The 19,162-nt window shown below is 37.5% G+C and overlaps 1 protein-coding gene across 1 annotated transcript in view; it reads right to left on the minus strand.

Annotated features, from left to right (window-relative positions):
- LOC109054034 (FRAS1-related extracellular matrix protein 2-like) overlaps window positions 1-19,162 on the minus strand; it is a 68,778-nt gene that overhangs the window by 11,742 nt on the left and 37,874 nt on the right. The window contains exons 4-10 of the mRNA XM_042771408.1: window positions 17,382-17,612; window positions 13,484-13,609; window positions 13,031-13,282; window positions 2,378-2,527; window positions 932-1,141; window positions 630-827; window positions 317-481 (exon numbers count right to left, since the gene is read on the minus strand). Of these exons, the coding sequence (XP_042627342.1) occupies window positions 317-481; window positions 630-827; window positions 932-1,141; window positions 2,378-2,527; window positions 13,031-13,282; window positions 13,484-13,609; window positions 17,382-17,612 (1,332 nt within the window). The remainder of the gene's footprint in view (window positions 1-316; window positions 482-629; window positions 828-931; window positions 1,142-2,377; window positions 2,528-13,030; window positions 13,283-13,483; window positions 13,610-17,381; window positions 17,613-19,162) is intronic.

Raw genomic sequence — 19,162 nt, forward strand, 5'->3', positions numbered from 1 at the left:
TATGTCAGCACCAAAATATCACTATCGTCCAATCACCTTACACAGACTGATGATCAAAAAAAAAGAGTTTTGTATCTTCTAGTCCAGATCATACTATTTTATAAAGCACTTTTAAGTTTTTCTTCTTCATCATCAGCTATACACTTTTAATATCTACTTTTTTCCTGAATAAAAAAAAACTCATTGCCTTACAGTTCATTTTCTCATTTTAGGCCAATTAAAAATGTACTTTCTAGGACTCTGACAGATAACAGCAAATTGCAAGTGAACACAAGTAGGTACAGAAATGTGAGAAAGTGGGAGATAAAAGTCTTACTGTCAGCATCATCCTTTATCTTGATGAGTGTCTCATTCTGAGCCCCTATAGAGGCCCCAAATGAAGACTCACTCTTGAGGCTTCCCAGCACCAATCTCAGCTCCTCGTCTTCCTCATGTTCAGTGTCATCCACGAGGATGAGGACACAAGGCTTCTCCACCTCTCCTACACAAGCAATCAATAGGGAGTTGTTGTTCAGTATGCATAAAAATGTCAATGCTTCAAATTAGGAAAGAATTACTTCAAAATTTTTTCCTTCAGAATAAAACTTCTTTTATTGAGACAAAAACTTAATAAGACCAAAAAATAATACCTGGTAAAAAGACAATGATGGAGACGTCTGTGTTTGGCCTCTCGTTGAAGTCCATCATGACTTGGGCTGAGCCTTGTCGGCTGTAGCACCGCACACTGGATTTGTAGCTCAGATCTCCACTCCGATACACAAGTGCAGATATCTGTCCATCATTCTCATTACCCGTGTACATAGGATCTCGGAATTGCACCTTGGGCACTTAAAAACAAAACAAAAAAAAACAAGTTTGTGTCAATAAGATAATGTGAATACAATTGTATACTTGATTAAGCCCTTTTAAGGTTTAGTGTAAGATCACTCACAATCTGAGATGGAGTCATTGATGTAGATTGTAGCTTTTCCTGGTTCACCCAATATGCCGTTCATGGGCATACGGAGAACCAGCTCAAACTTCTCTGGCCCCTCCAGCACTGGCTGTCCAAGGTCATCCAGGATTGTAACCTTGAAAGTCTGCATGTTGACGCCCGGGGAAAAGTCTAGGTTCTTACTGATCCCAACATAGTCCACACCAGCTGTGTTAAAGGTTTACAGAATGTTAGTAAGTTAATGGAGAAAATATTCCACAAATATCAGTGGCAAAAGAATAAATTACCGTCATAGGTAAATTAACAGTGGGAAAATAAATGTCTCTCCCTGACCCTGTATCTCTCTCAAGCACAGGACTGACCAACTTTTTGAGAGAACTTCTTTTGCGGTTAGACTTTATATTTCTGACTCACTGTACAGATGATTAGTTTATTTATTATTATCATATACAGTAGGTGAGTTTCCTGCTATGTACTCACTCCTTAAATGCATTGAACTTGCATGGCATAATTTATTACTGCATTTTTAAAGAAATTATCTTAGTAAAAATTAATATATAATAAAATAATAAATAAATAAAATAATAATAAAAATTGAATAAAATGTATTTTGATTTTTTGATTTATTTTTTTTCATTTGTTTTAATCAAATATAATTTTATTTAATTTTAATCAAATTTGTTTTAACCTTCACAAATGTTTATTTATTTTTTATATTTTTATTTTATTTATTTATTTATACTTTTTATTTTTCTGAATAAATTAAAATTATTTTTCATATATATATATATATATATATATATATATATATATATATATATATATATATATTATATATATATATATTATTATTATTATTATTATTATTATTATTATATATTATTATTATTTTATTTTTATTTTTATTTTTTACAGCGTGTGCCTTTGTTTGAATGAGCTGCCACTTAGTTACACGCAGGCCTATTATTTTGGTGACATTGGTTTCAAATTCACTCACTTAAAAAATAAACTGTGGTTGAACACGACTGGACTGTTCCTGGCCAGAATGAGCTACAATGTTAACCAGACAGTTGATAGTCTGACTCAACAAGTAAATTGTGTCAAGACAACCCATAAACAATCTGAAGAGAGTTCAAAAGACTGTACATGTGGATGTTTGTACAACATCAGTATTTCTAGATCATGTTAGATAGAGGCGCTGAAGACCTAGCCATGTTTACATCTTGTCAGTAAGTCATAGGATGGGCTTTTGTCTTCTGGTTCTGTCTATTGTTGAAGCCTGAGGGGCCTGCAGCAACATATTACTGTCTCAAGGTGTCGATTTCTCGAAATACAAGCTAGACAATCTACTATATCAACCGAACATGTTTACAGTAATTATACATGAATGTGTCTGCACATGTAATACTAGGAACTGACAGACGCAATCTGTCTGATACATACCTTCGGCTGAAACGGGCTCAGTTTTTCGAGACCTTACTGTGACAGTTCCAGTTTTGGAAAGGTCACTTCCTGTTCTCCAAACCTGGACTTCGACATAACCATCACTCTCATCCACACGGTACTCAGTTTCTCCGAAGTAAAACACTGGTGCTGTTGGACAGTAAAGATATATGTAAGCTTGATCACCAAATGATTAATGCCATAACCAGGTTATAGTTAACTAATACTACAAATGAAAATAAATAAATGCTGTTACTTGAAATAAATGTTAACTAAATAATAATAATAATAATAATAATCTGCTAGTTGCTAAATGCAACAGAAATAAAAAATATATAAGCTATATAGACATATTATAAAAAACTAAATACTATTAAAAATTACAAAATGCAACAAAATAACTAAAATTAAAAGAAAACAGATATAAAAATAAACTATAAAAAATATTTTATATATATATATTATCAATTATACTAAAATTAGACTAGTTCTAACATAAAAGGAAATATTTCAAAACACTGTTTTTCACTGTCAGTGGGTCCAAAACAACACTGATATTATATATTTATCTGGATGATTATTTTTTCTCTCAAAACATCTTTTGTGTTCCACAGAAGAAAGAAAGTCATACAAGTTTGGAATGACAGGAGTGCATAAATGATCACTGAATTTAAATTTTTGGGTGAACTGTCTCTTTAACCATCTAAGGCGGCTTTAACAGAAGGTACGGGGGATGTTGAGATAGACGGGCTAGTATGGACCTGTCTGTCTGCAATTAACACTTTACCCAACTTAGAATCCAGTGACAAATCCTTGTTGATAGCTTGCTAACACCCTATCTGCTGCTGAAAGGTCTATGTCACACTCAGCTTCCAAATGTGTTTTCTTGGAAGACACCGTGTCATGTACTGAATGTGAGGTTAAGACAGTGAGGGTGTTGAGGGAGTTTAAGCTGCTATACGTCCACGTTAGGAAGCACATCTAAGCCTAAGGAAAATAAACAGTATGTGTGATGAGACTCTTTTCCTCTCGTTTTATTCTTGTGTGGCATGGAGGCCTCACAGGGAACGTGAAAAAAAAAAAATAACAGCGAGTTCCATGTTTACCCCAAAACCAACACTGAACTGTTGACGCATTAGGATGCAATGCAATGATGAGGTCATACAAGGTGTTTGCTGATGGGTTTGTTATCTTTGCACTTTTTTCCATTAAAAAAGCTTAAAATGGAACCACTTGAGCTTTTGTTAGGCCCCATTATTGAATGATTTTACCTGCCACTGAAGGGTTATTCAAGTTCTGTCTCTTACATTATGAACCCAGCAACCATGAAAAGTGAAACAGGAAAATACTGATGGGGACAGAGAAAAGTGTTTGAGTGACAGAAAGAGTGCACTGAAAAATGAAAATTCTGTCAAATATCTCATGCCACATTATGGCAGGTTTGACATCTGAAGGCATGTCTTTAAACTGATAAGCAAGTGACACGTTTGAATGTTAAGAACTGAATGTGAGTGTGAAAGAACAGAGCTCCTCGGACATTTTGCAAAGAAATACACAAATAAGCCACAGGCTTGTTGTAACATGAGTGCAAGCAAGTATAACAGAATTTCATTTTTGGTTTAAAACAAATCTTGAAAAATGAATAAATGTTTAGTTTTATAAACATGGCTTTTGTAATGTCAAATTAAGGCATTAAAATAAAATAAAAAGTACATACAAATAAAAGTTTGTAGTCAGTAAGATTTTTAAATAATTATTAAATATTTAATTAAACATGTTTAAGAAAATTAATACTTTTATTTAGCAGGAATGCATAAAACTGATCAAAGGTGACATTGGAGCCATTTATAAGGTAACAAAATATTATTTTTAATAAATGTTGTTCTTTTAAACTTTCTATTCATCAAAGAACCCTGAAAAAAAGTAAAAATGGTTTAGAAATTAAGTAATACAACCGTTTTCAACATGGATAACAATAAAAAATGTATCTTGAGCTCCAAATCAGCACACTACAATGATTTCTGAAGGAAAATATGCTGGAAATTCAGCTATTCAGGAATAAATGACATCTTAAAATATATCGAAATACAAACATTCATTTTAAAAGACATCCTTCAGAAACATAAAAAAAGTGAAAGTGGTGCATTTCTATTCCAGACTTGCCGTCCCAATGCAACTAATTACAAATGCCTAAGTATGAGCAATAGTAATAATACTGTTTTATATTTCCCATTTAATGTGCTGACACTACTAAATTACTAACTTTCATTAATGATCAAAGGCTAAACTTAAACTGACAAAAAAGTCAATGTGTTTATCTCCAATAAAACGCACGTTATGTTCGTGTGAAGTTGTGTTAAAGCTCTCGAAGGGCAAATATATCTTTAGGCACTGCCTAGAGGATCAAGTCCAAGGGCGAAAATAAGACTAAATTGTTCATGTGGTGAAAATCCCATTATAAAGTGCACACTTCAGAAAAACAGAGAAGCAGTTATCTCTAGCTTTATCTAGGTCTTGGAGACACATTAAATATAATTGCATGATGTGCCTTGGCACTGCCAGCGCCTGTCCCTGCAGAGACATAAAGTACCGTGGGCGATCGGAAGGTGATATGAAATGAGCGCTTTGGTTTGGCTTGTTGTGTGGGTGTGCTTTGGTGTGTGCCTCGCTGCTCCCACAATCAGATAAGGTTTATATGTAAAAGGGACAAACAGTGAGCTTCAAAGCACCACAGTACATTAACTGAAACGCAAACCATTGGCTCCTACACGACCCAAACCCAAACTCAGGCGCTTCACTGAGTAGATTAGGTTACCAATGTGGCAGGCTGCCATGGTGCTAGTGGGCTAAATTTGGTCTACTGAGGGTTTTCTTTCTTTTAAAGGAACTGCAGAGTGGTGCACTAATGCATTATCCTTCCAAAACTTGAATGATCTGGCCTGCACACTATAGTACGCTCTGACACTCACTTATAAGTGCTATTTTACTTCACTGTACGTTTGACCACTTTGGTCAAAAGCTGCTCTTCCAAGTAAATTCAGCCAGCAAACCTTTCACAAGGATGGACCCAGAAGACATTAATTAATGCACAGATTCCTCTCACCTCATTTCAACTCACTGCATTTAAACCTCATGGTGGAGGTAAAAGCCAAAGTAAATGTAATCAAAAGACAGGGAAATGTAATCAAAGACAAGTATGATTTCTGAACCATGAAATATTTCTTATTTCAAAATTATTTAGTGTATAATGGCCAACCATGGCATTTTTTTTTTTTTTTTGGTCAAAGTTTTCTCTCTGAAGAGTTTCTGATAATAACTGCACATCGATTCACACATCAAAATTATGTTTTAGAGTTCTATTTGCTGATTCTTCTCACGCACAATGCAGATCGTACTGTAAATGTTTCATCAGCAGAGGGAGAGATTCAGTTCAAAATGTTATGGCTTAAAAGAAAGTCCATTATAAAGAAAATAAATGTTTTTCTTTTACTTATTTTAAAATTTATAAATAAAAAAATGCAGTTATCAAACAAGCAAACAATATCTAAATGCGGTTACAGAAAATCTATTTTTAACAGATTTTTTCTTTTAATAAGGCTTAAAATAACATTTTAATACATAAATATGTATATAACTATAAAATTACATAATAATTACACACACACATATATAAACAGGTGCATCTCAATAAATTAGAATGTCGTGGAAAAGTTCATTTATTTCAGTAATTCAACTCAAATTGTGAAATTTGTGTATTAAATAAATTCAGTGCACACAGACTGAAGTAGTTTAAGTCTTTGTTTTTTTAATTGTGATGATTTTGGCTCACATTTAACAAAAACCCACCAATTCACTATCTCAACAAATTAGAATACTTCATAAGACCAAAAAAAAACAAAAAAAAAAATTTTAGTGAATTGTTGGCCTTCTGGAAAGTATGTTCATTTACTGTACATGTACTCAATACTTGGTAGGGGCTCCTTTAATTACTGCCTCAATTCGGCGTGGCATGGAGGTGATCAGTTTGTGGCACTGCTGAGGTGGTATGGAAGCCCAGGTTTCTTTGACAGTGGCCTTCAGCTCACTTGCATTTTTTGGTCTCTTTTTTCTCATTTTCCTCTTGACAATACCCCATATATTCTCTACGGGGTTCAGGTCTGATGTGTTTGCTGGCCAGTCAAGCTCTCCAACACCATGGTCATTTAACCAACTTTTGGTGCTTTTGGCAGTGTGGGCAGGCGCCAAATCCTGCTGGAAAATGAAATCACCATCTTCAAAAAGCTGGTCAGTAGAAGGAAGCATGAAGTGCTCCAAAATTTATTGGTAAACGGGTGCAGTGACTTTGGTTTTCAAAAAACACAATGGACCAACGCCAGCAGATGACATTGCATCCCAAATCATCAAAGACTGTGGAAACTTAACACTGGACTTCAAGCAACTTGGGCTATGAGCTTCTCCACCCTTCCTCCAGACTCTAGGACCTTGGTTTCCAAATTACAGTAAATACAAAACTTGCTCTCATCTGAAAAGAGGACTTTGGACCACTGGGCAACAGTGCAGTTCTTCTTCTCCTTAGCCCAGGTAAGACGCGTCTGACGTTGTCTGTGGTTCAGGAGTGGCTTAACAAGAGGATTACGACAACTGTAGCCAAATTCCTTGACATGTCTGTGTGTGGAGGCTCTTGATGCCTTGACCCCAGCCTCAGTCCATTCCTTGTGAAGTTCACTCAAATTCTTGAATCGATTTTGCTTGACAATCCTCATAAGGCTGTGGTTCTCTCGGTTGGTTGTGCATCTTTTTCTTCCGAACTTTTTCCTTCCACTCAACTTTCTGTTAACATGCTTGGATACAACACTCTGTGAACAGCCAGTTTCTTTGGCAATGAGTGTTTGTGGCTTACCCTCCTTGTGAAGGGTGTCAATGATTGTTTTCTGGAAAACTGTCAGATCAGCAGTCTTCCCCATGATTGTGTAGCCTTGTGAACCAAACTGAGAGACCATTTTTAAGGCTCAGGTGCAGGTGTCTTTGCAGGTGTTTTGAGTTGATTAGCTGATTGGCATGTCACTATATTCTAATTTGTTGAGAATTGGTGGATTTTTGTTAAATGTGAGCCAAAATCATCACAATTAAAAGAACCAAAGACTTAAACTACTTCAGTCTGCGTGCACTGAATTTATTTAATACACGAGTTTCACAATTTGAGTTGAATTACTGAAATAAATGAACTTTTCACCAAACATTCTAATTTATTGAGATGCACCTGTATATATATATATATATATATATATATATATATATATATATATATATATATATATATATATATATATATATATATACAGGTGCATCTCAATAAATTATATATATATATATATATATATATATATATATATAAATAATAAAAAAAAAAAAAAAAAAAAAATAATATTATAATAATAATCTAAATCATATAACATTATATAATATTATATAAATTGATGTATGTGCACACACAGTACACACCTGATTTAACCACTTGGCGTTAGTCTGAGGAAAGAGGCAGAATGTACCCTGGGAGTCTGGTGTGTGGTTCACATGTCTACACACAGACACATTTGTGTGTTTGAACTTTCCTTAGCATTCCCACAGAGAGACACCATTTATAAAAAGCAAAGAACTCTGGGTGGAAGAAAATGGCAGAGCACATTAACAGCACTAAGTGTTTCACAGCGGGAACACACTGTACACATTTCCACTGGAGCTGAATTGATTCGCGGTAATTTTCTTTTTTTTTTTTAAAAAAAGCACCAGGACACGTGTACTTCAATTGCAAAAAGCAAAAAACAAAACAGTTGACAAGCCAAGGTGTTTGCTGTGATTGATAATGCTAAATCTGTGATTGCCGGCTGATGCCATATTATGTTGCCTCTGCTTATGACTGTTTACAAAATGACCTGCATGTTCTGTGGAGACCAAATGAAAGATTTTAGCCACTGTTTCAGTTGCAAGTTTTTATGTGTTCAAAAGAAAGAAAAGGATGATTGATGAATATGAAACCTGTAGATTTAGATTTCCTTTTACATTTTAAATACCTGATTAATGTTGCATTTCTTGTTATATTTTTGTGTCAAATTTTTGTATTCTTTTAAATTGATTTAAAGAAATATTTCACCCAAAAATGTAATTTCTTTCATCATTTAGTCACCCTCATTTTGTTCCAAACTTGTATGAGTTTCTTTCTTCTGTTGAATGCAAAAGTAATATTTTAAAGAATGCTAGTAACCAAACAGTTGATGGTAGCCATTAAATTTTTTTCCATACTATGGAAGCCAATAGCTATCAACAACTGTTTGCATTTTTGGGTCAACTGTCCCTTTAAAATTTGCCTTGAAGCTTCATTTTTGTTATTGTTGACAAAATATTTCTTCAATTAATGTATAGCCAGGAAACAACAAACAAACGACAAAGAAATTTGACCTAACAATTTCCTTAAATTACCAACTTCTCCATAGGAAATCTACCTTGTCTTCTCCACACTAACCCAGAATCGGAAGACTGGATCTTAATAATAGTCTCCAGACAGACAGCCAACTATACTCATTTTGCTCTCTCCAAGTGGTCCATAATCATAGCTTTATTAGCCCAGCACATATTCACAGCCTGACATCAAGCAGTATATTAGTGAGCCTGATCCTGAGGTACAAGTATCCTCTTGTTTTACAGTTACAATAACCCAAACGTGGTTCTTCCTCAGTGCATGCAAAGGTGATTTTTTTTGCTGTATCCTGTGGCAATTACACCAGCCTGCAAGAACACTTCCTACCACACTCATTATCAACACGCAGATTTCCTAGACAGGATGTTGCCAACTGATTCTTGTAACCAATACAATTACAGAAGACTTCAAACAGAAGGAGAGTAAAACCTTAAAGGGGTCCTATTATGCTCTTTTACAAGGTCTTGATTTTGTTTTGGGGGTGTACTAGAACAGGCTCTCATACTAGGTTGTTCGAAAAACATATATTTTCCACATATTTTACATTATTACAACACCTCTCTCCCCAGTCTGCCATGAACGGCTGGAACAGTTCCTGCATCAAATAAAGGCCCGCCTTCTGAAATATGAAAAAGCTGTGCCAGTCTGTGTTGTGATTGACAGCAGTCGGCACCTGGTCGTGAAATGTCAAGCCCCTTATCATAGCCGCCTGCTGTGAGCTTTAGTGTAAATATTGCGTCAAAATCAAATCAATTTGACCGCGATTTTAACCCGGATGATTGTAACCGCTCTAAGCTCGTCTGCCTTGGGAAAACTAGCCTGTCTCTGACATCTCAACCAGGTCTCGTCCCATTCGTCGATCTTTGTGATATCACAAATCCCAGAAAATATGCGTTGTAGTCCAAACAAGTCATTCGTTGTAGTTTTTGAAAAGTGATTTCTGTAAAATAAAATATCTCCTTTTCAATTCTATCTATCTGTCTGTCATTCTATCTGTTCCATTGTTCTATTGTTCTATCTGTTGCTCTGTCTGTATATCTATTGTTCTGTCTATCATTCTTACTGTCTATTGTTCTGTCTGTCTGTCTACCTTTTTATTGTTCTGTCTGTCAGTCTATCTGTCTGTCTAACAGAAAAACACAAACTTGCTAATTTGCTACAACAAAGTTTTGTTTTGATGAAAATTTTTAACCACTGCAGTAAAGTCCAGTCTAAGCAGACTATTTTTTACCGGTGTTGTTGCTGTCTGTGCGTGCTCTGAGTATTCTAAGTACTGTAGGTGGCACTCAGTAAGCTGACATGGTGCTGTCTTTTCTAAAAACAGTCGATCAGGTTTCAGGTGTATGCGTCATTGGCAAGAGTGAACCAGCACTGCTGTCAGACAGTAGCTCCAGGTGATGTTTTCTCCCCCTCCTTTTTGTGTTTTTTTTTTAAACCTCCTTGCTGAAATTCTTGACATCAGCCAAGAATCCGGATTGGAAAACAATGAAGATGCAAACAAAGCCGGTTTCTACACGGCAGTGCTATCCTCCACCCTTTGTTTATCCTTGACAAATCACCCGTAAGATATGGGATCAACCTCTGAACTGATATGCGTAAGAGGCTTCCAATTGCCATTTACCTCAACTTAAAATCAAGAGCTGAGATAAAACTGAAAAAAAGGTAATTTTTACTATTTCGGTGAGCTCAGACATTACCAGAGACTTGAAAAACTAAAAAAATTAGACCTGTCGTACATAAATATGAATAAATGACAGTAAAGTATTACATAAATCATTGTGGGAAAAATAAAAATATCACAACAATGTCTGTCTGTCTCTCTGTCTCTCTGTCTGTCTGTCTGTCTGTCTGTCTGTCTGTCTATCTATCTATCTATCTATCTATCTATCTATCTATCTATCTATCTATCTATCTATTATCAGCAGACATCTCCAAGCGCTACCTGTCAGTATTTCACTTTCCTGACATTTGGAATGGCTTGGTGACATTCTGGACAGGGTTATGGATTGAAAAAGATTCCATGAAGTTCACCCTCATAAAAATCTTGACAGAGACATCAGTGTGGCACCTCCAGAGCTGACCCTGGTATCTCAAACATGGCATTTGGACACGCAACAGTTTAAATTACATCGCAGTGACCAACTGTTGGGAATTTCAGGCATGCAAACCTCTGTCCTCTAAAAAGAAGAACACTTTTATCAACATAAAACACTGCCATAAATAGTAATAAACGCAAGCTATCCACGATTCAGTTGCCCAGAGATAGGAAAGCTTCAATCCATAAATTGTCCATCATCTGATTTCCCCAATGTTTTGTTTTCATGAGATTTTTAATGAAAGATTTGCTTGTATAAAACCAAATTAGTTCAAACGTTGTTACACATCAAAAGCAAACTGAGTAAATTGAATTTGCCAAAGATTTTTCTTCTGGCTCATGCGTAAATGCAAATAGATTTCAGTTCGCCCACAAACTCAAGGGCTCTTTCATCCCATGTGAGTTTCATGTAGGTAGAAATGAAAAAATCACCGGTTCTGTTGGATCTTTTACTTCCAGTCTACCCTGTCTGTGCAGGATAAGCATCGGTCTCTGGAGATAACCGGGCAGCTGTGAGAAGAGGGGATGCCCGGAGGTGTTGCTGAACAAAGAGGCACCGTGGGGAGATATGATAGAGAACAGCACCTGTAACTACACCTGGAGATGAGCAATAAGGTGTTTTCTGGGGCACAGATGCATATGTGCAACCATAGACATGCACACGCTGAGGACAGCTTTCAGCTTCACAATGGATAGCCCTGATTTTGATGCATATTTAAAATCATATTGTATCAAATCAAACTTGATACATGACCGGATCTGTTATGTTTTGTTTATCATTAAAAACTACAAATTTCTGTAAAGATTAACTCAGAAAAGGACTAAGGTTTGGATTCTTCAAATCAGGTCATTAATAATTATCTTTTCTTAAAGGGACAGTTACCCTAAAAAAAAAAAAAAAAAAAAAAAAAAAAATCATATGATCATCTTAACTTTATCATGTTTCTTGAAGCCCATATTAATTTCTGTTTTTTTTTTTTTTACCATAGCTATTTTATGTATAATTATAAAAGTCAGTGAAATTTATTAAATTTGATAATTGCCATTGTATGAAAAAGAAATATTCTGAGCAACATGCAGGTGAGTAGATGATTTTAATTTTAATATAAGATTTTCTCAAATTTCTTGTAATTTTATTAGAAGAATTTACATTTTATTATGAATAAAATAAAATTAATTTTTACTTGGCCTAAAAAATGGGAAAAGCCTTATTTAATTAACAATTTTTTAATATAAAAATGTAATTCAATTTCATTTTTCAGAAACCATTTACTGTTTCCCAGCAGAATTCAATTACATTTTCAAATCATGATAATTAAATTACAATTTTGCTACAAATAATTTTTTCAAGCTAAACTTGAATTTGAAAGTTTCAGAGAGGTGGCTCTTTCGAGCACAAAAAGCAAGAAAGAAATCCAAAACCCCATACTGGAATAATAGCTATCTCTCTACAGACAAAATAATCCATTCTCCCCACTTTAAGGTGAGGCTGCACCATTCTTTGCTTTCCTACTTCATGAATTATGGCTGGAAAATTGTTTCAAGGTTTGCTGTGGTGTTCAATAAATCCTATGAATTTAGATTACACATTCAGTGTGATCTTGCCTTCAAATTTATGAGTTAGATCGCTATGGGACTGTGTTAAAACAAAGCCTCCGACAGCTTCCCAGACTGCTGCCTCGAATGGAAGCACCTGTCAAAAAAAATGTTTCCATCCATCTCTTAGCCTACAAGTGTTCCAAAGACTTAAAAGAATAGTTTGTTTCATAATAATACCTGCCTAAAAAAAAACTTGAGAGCTCATAAATATTTTAAGATTAAGAATTCTCCAGTCTTCGGTGTGCAGAACTAAAACTGTCCCACTCACAAAGTCCTGCAACTGTTGCAAACTTATAAATTATATTTGCAATTATATTTTCCACTATGCACAGCAGAACTGAATCCCACTGGATAATATGTTAGATTTTTTTAAAGCCTCTGATCATCAAACTCAAACTAAACTTGCTCTCTTAGTGAAATTTTACAAAACTTAAATATTAAAAGCAAGCATGCTAAACAAGTCAAATGCATCCAACACCCTTACCATCATCCGCATCAGGCAGGATGGTGACTCTGGTGGAGGGAAACTCCTGACCCAGACGGCCGCCCATGGGCATGCTGAGGGTGACATTAAAGCTTTCCTCTGGCTCGTAGAGTGAATCATCAATGACAACCACACGGCAATGCTTCTCTGTCTCCTCCTTATCGAAACGCAGCATGCTGTGGTGTTCCTCAGGTCGAGAAATGTAGTCAGAATAAGAAAGCACCGTGGTGGGAACCGTGCCCTTGGCGGTACCTACGGATGAGGATAAAGGGAAGATTAGAGGAAGTTTTGAGCATTCAAATTGAATCTCACAGGTTTAGTCAGAGATAAATGCCACTTAAAAGTTTCAAAATGTAGTTGAAGAAATCTGCTGAGCTTGAAAGTTTAAATTCATGAAGCTGGATTTGGTTAGAAAGGAATGGAAATGCCTTTAAGTTAAGCTTCATAACTTACCTTGTTGTGTGAAGCAGACAACCATGAGCTCTTGACTGACATCTCCAGATCTTCGCACAGGAATCAGAAGTTCTCCAATATCTTCCTCAATCAAATATGTAGCCAAGGGGATGAACACTGTGGATTCTAGGGCAAAAATCACACTTAGTATAAATGTATAAATGCATGTAAAATAAAAATTTATAGACAAAGAAAGAAGAGAATTACTGAAATCATCATTTGTGTGAGGAATCAGATCTGAAGTTCTGTCAGAGCTTGACATTTTAGTCCTAAAAGTTTCTAACCTTTTAAAAATACATGTTTAAATACTTAAAAAATACAGATTTAAATACTGTTACTGTGTTTTAATGTGGGATTGATCTCTCACTGTTGCTGTCAAAAGTTTCAGAACTGTATAACAATTTGACGGACCCAAGTTTGACGAAAAGAAATCCTCAACCACTGATGTTTTATAGTGGGAGAGACATGAAAACTCTTTACATGACGAGTTGCGATTGACTAAAACACATCAATCCTACTAGAAAACACTTAAGACAGCATGAAAGTTCATACTATTTGTTAGTATCTGTGTGTTCAAAACTTTTGTCAGCTTCATGGTCACCATTTCAAATAAATTAATGCTTTTTATCCATAAAAGACTTGATTTTCAGGCACTATTGAGACAATATATGGCTGAGTATCTCTCTAAGGACACGGCTATATGGGTTTTCTATCAGAAAATATGCCTTGTTCAAATCTGCATGAAGCTTTCTTTGCACTCAGACGCAGAAGATAATTAAATGAGATTTAACCTTTCAGACTGTGGCATTAAGTTGTTTTTTATGTCCTTGTGCAAAGGAAAAACACAGGCTTATCTCTGTAACTGATAAATGTCATATGAGGCCGCAGTGACTGCAGTGTTATGTGCTTCTCCATCGATCTCTCCACTCCAGCTCAAATAGACTCATTTCATTCTTTACTTTTTGTGTGTAAGTGTAATAGCAGTAAAGAGCGCAGAAGATTTTAGGGAAATCAGGTGTGAGTTACACATCTTATTATGTGTAAGTTCTGTGGAGAAAGTGTTCATTCAGTTACATATGGTAACCCTCGTTCCCTGAAGGAGGGAACGGAGACGTCACGTCGGTGACCGACGAATTGGGATATAGCTTCGATAGACCAAGCTACTTCGAGTGTAAACTAAATGAGCCAGTGCACATTGGCATGCAATTATTGCATCCAGCTGCCACTGATCACAGCATGAGTATAAGAAGGCAGCAGGTGCAATGCATATCAGGTTTTCGCTGAGGAGCCGAGCCGGCGACCCGGCCGTTCAGTGGTGGTACAGCAACAGTGGCGACAGGACGTGATGTCTCCGTTCCCTCCTTCTGGGAATGAGGGTTACCTTACGTAACCGAGACATTCCCTGAAGGAGGGAACGGAGACGTCACGGTGACCGACGAATTGGAATCCCTACCAAAGTGCCATGTGTGCTGCCCCTTCCAGTGCCCTGTGCGAGCCGTCTGCGCCCCTATTAGGTGTAGGCCGGGGCTCGGAACAAGTCGTTCCACTCACCATTGTCAAAGCACTACCTCACTGGGTGAGATCGGACAACACTCAAAACGTACCCATTCTGCTTGGAACAGGGACGCTGCGGAAGCCCCATCCTTCCCGAAGGAGTTTTCGGAATCAAATACACATATAGCATCCGTTTAGGTGTATATGGAAAATTTGAGGTGATTAAAACCCTCTTGGGAAGGCAGAAGTCTGCCGGGGAAACACGGGCTCTAAGGCTATACCGCGGACTATACACATACAGGTACCGCTTAGGTCTCAATATCAGGGCGTGAAAACGTTTCTGTTCCTGTGTTCCTCTGATATTATTACTGTTCCGAAACCGGTTTGGGTTGAAAAAATACCGGTCAATAATGTTATTTTTTTAAAACAATTTTCTTTGCCTATAATTTGCCTAATAATAATAATAAAGCACAGCATTTTCTTTACTCAAAAAGAAAAGGAAAAAAGAGAGATCTGGTAACGTTAGCCAACAACCCGCTGTGCTTAGTCAGCCAATACAGCATCATCTTTTCTAGATTTTGGCCAAATGTAGGCTACTAAAAAAAAAAAAAAAATCTATCAACACTTTAAAGACATCAAAGTATTTTTAAGATATTTAAAATTGTTTGCTGCATTGTTAAAAATAAAAACACTTGTATAAGATTGCGTTTTGAGAGTGAAAAAAAAACATGTCGCGGCGCACGTCCCGCATTTTTTTGAGAAACCAATCATCTAGCCTCGAGGGCTCGAGACACGGTGGAGGATTCCACTCAAGCCCTACCCTCTCGGCGGCCCGGGAAAGCATAGCTGCCATTTCTGGATCCGATTCAGGCTTTGCCACTGGAGGGTGGCAGCGCAGCCAAATCTTCATCCGACAGCTCTCCCTCCGATGCTGAGATCGACATCCGGTCAGGGGGAGGCCCACTTTATAACACTGCCAAGCTCATTTAATAGGGCCCAGCGCGTTCCGTGGGTTGCTCCACTGGATCGGAGGTGCAAGAGGAGCGATGGTCCCCAGAGGGTTGGTTCCCTGCAGGGTTTGCCACCACCGTGACCCTCAAACCGCCCACGCTACTGCCAGAAGTGGTTCTTGTCTGTCTGCCAGAACAAGCCCCAGAACAAGCCGCAGCTCCGAGATGGTCATCTTCCCACAGTGGGAACATGACGCATCCACGAGGGCCACCTCAGCGTGCTTGACGCCCAGACACGTGAGGCAGTGATTGTGCATCACCCGGTGTCAGGTAACGACCGCACCCAGAAACGCACGGGTGAAATGGCATCCTTATAAAGACGATCTGTCATCTTTACAAAGACACACCCGTGGAGCTCTTTTAGAGGAAATTCGCTCTTTAGGAAATGCTCTTTTAGTGCTGAGGCGCACAGGGGAGATGGCCACTTGCAACACGACAGGGGGTAGTGCAGCCTGAAGTACGCAAACCACTCGAGACTGGAATGACCGCCGCTGAAGCGCCGTCCCGCCAACACAGGAAGCTTCCCAGAGCGTGCTGAACTCGTAGTTCACAGCAGACACAGTTGAGCAGAATGATACTGTCATTCAGCTCCGAAGCGAAAAGCTGGTATGCATTGCACCTGCTGCCTTATACTCACCCTGTGATCAGCGGCAGCTGGATGCAATAATTGCATGCCAATGTGCATTGGCTTGTTTAGTTTACACTCGAAGTAGATTGGTCTATCAAAGCAATATCCCAATTCATCGGCCACCGACGTGACGTCGAGAGTGACCGACTGAAAGGGAACCAAGGGACTGCTCCTGCTAAATCAGCTGTGAATCCTACCACAACTTCAGAGGCTTGGCTGCTGTGTTTTGATGAGGAGGCACAAGGATGTTATTCAGATGTTCTGGAGATATTATGCTATGATCACAATGTACAGAAGGGTGACATCTGTGCTGTGCTCTCCTCCACATTTTCTGGCTTACCTTTGTTTGGTTGGACTATTTGTCTCATACACAAATTATCACATTGCCCTACAAGTAACACTTACTCAGCGTATGAATATGAAGTATAATGAAAATAAAATATTTCTTATTTTATTAATGTACTATTAAAGTACTGTCTTTATACATGTTATCAGTGTTTCATCACTGCAAGTTATTCCCAAGGAAAAAACAAAACAAAAATAAATCAAAATCTTTTCTTTTCAGCTGACATTGCCAGTCCCTCTTATTTTTAACAATTTCATGTTAAATCGACATTTCTAATGATTGGTTGAATTTGTTTGCTTAAACTTGAAGTTTGTTTGAAAAAGGCTGGCATTTGAACCCCCATACTGATCTTTGTTGCGACCCTAAACCATTCTCACCACCTGGATCCCCGTGGTTTTATTTATTTCTTTGTAAGCTCACCATCTCCAGGGTCAACAATTTCCACCGTTGCTGCCTCTGGGAACTCCAGTGTTCCCATGACAGGCTCTGAGAGGACAATCTGGAAGGTCTCGGACTGCTCATAAAGACTGTCCGAAAAAATGCGCACTTTCCAGGTAGCAGTGGTCTGACCCGGGTTAAACTGGACTTGTTTCTGAGCTCTCCCTCGGAAATCTTTGTCCTTTTCAGCCGCACCATCTTTGGTACCAATACCTTAAGAATGAAAGAGTCAATAAACGTTAAGTAAAGTACAAAAACGTAAGCAAATTAAAGTCTTTTATAACAGTGGTTAAGCACTAGAGTACAGGAAAACGGAGCTGTACACACTTTAACATGAAAAGTACAATGTTTTACAGATTTGACAAAAACATTGTTAGTGTCTTTTCTGCAGCTATACAGGTCAGTGTGAAAGAAATGAAGACAACTGTCAAGGGACTGACAACTCAACTCACCTCTTCAGTGTTTCTATAAATCACAGAAGAGCTTTGTTAACAGCCAATATAGAGACATTGCAGTGTGCGTGACGCAACCATTCTGTAATAAAAGCTTCAAAGAGTGCAGTGTACTGTTCTTTGGAAAGAGAATAAAGTCAATACTATAAAGGCTGGTCCTTTCACAACCCTCAGAAGATCTGATGCTCATAGCCTGACAGACCCACTGGTGGATCTCTGTCCACTTGGGTTGACAAAGGTTTCCACAGTGCCAGCAGCTTCATGTGCCAGCCGGGTGGGCATTATCAGCTGGCGAACAACACTGTCTTCCCACCACAGAAATCTCAATGGTCACCAACATATAATGAGATATTTATATATCCCACAAATAAGTAAATAAATCAGAGATAAGAATCATTTTTGGGGAAAACTGCCAGAGGAAAGACCAGATTGGGAGGAAACACAGCGTAGAGCTTCAGCAAAGGAGGAGAAATTGGGCTGCCAAAAAAAAAGATTTCTTTGAAGCAAATTTAGAAAGAAGTGCTTTGATATTAAGGTACATCATAAAGAAGGAGGGGGTCCTGCCATGTCAGGTCACGTGCCTATCTAAAATGCAATTATTCAGAGAACATCAGTCCTTGAAGAGAAACTGACAGAGAGAGTGAAAAATCTAAATAATAATTGAATAAAAATCATAATTTCAAAGACTTCCTCATCTTCCCACTTCAATACAGAAAGGTCTCTGATCCAGGCCCAGCGAGTGGCAGACGAACAGCGGGCCAGCAGCTCTGGACCAGAAACGACGTGAGTTTTGGAATGGTGGTCAAGCTCAGCATGAGGATGTAATATTCATCTTTTTCATGAGAGCTTGTGGAGGTCTGTCCACATGATCCTGACAGTGTAACCCTTGCTCTTACAGTGTTTTCCATGCTAGTTTGTAGCTCATGTAAATGGAAAACTCCCTCTTGGTGATGACTGAACTGTTGATGCTCCCTGGGAGTCAAACCAATGGTGCTGGTGTTGTTAGTGTCATGCTCTACCAGTTGGGCTACAGGAATAGATTTAGCTGAAATGTTCTATGACTTTCAGGGATGGTTTTATCTCAATGAGAGCTATTTTTTCTAAGCATATAAAAATACATAGAACGTTGTCCTAATAATTAAACCAATACTAAACTAGATGCTAAACTATTGTAGGTTTAGAATAAAATATTCTAGGTTCTTAGGTTTTATTAATATTTTAAATATTTGAGGCATTTTTGAAACACAAGCTCAATCTTTCTCAAATTCATGAAATTTTACTGTTCTTCCAGAATTTTTTAATTTGAGGTAC

The sequence above is a fragment of the Cyprinus carpio genome, chromosome A15 (genome assembly GCF_018340385.1).
Source record: "Cyprinus carpio isolate SPL01 chromosome A15, ASM1834038v1, whole genome shotgun sequence".
Taxonomy (NCBI): domain Eukaryota; kingdom Metazoa; phylum Chordata; class Actinopteri; order Cypriniformes; family Cyprinidae; genus Cyprinus; species Cyprinus carpio.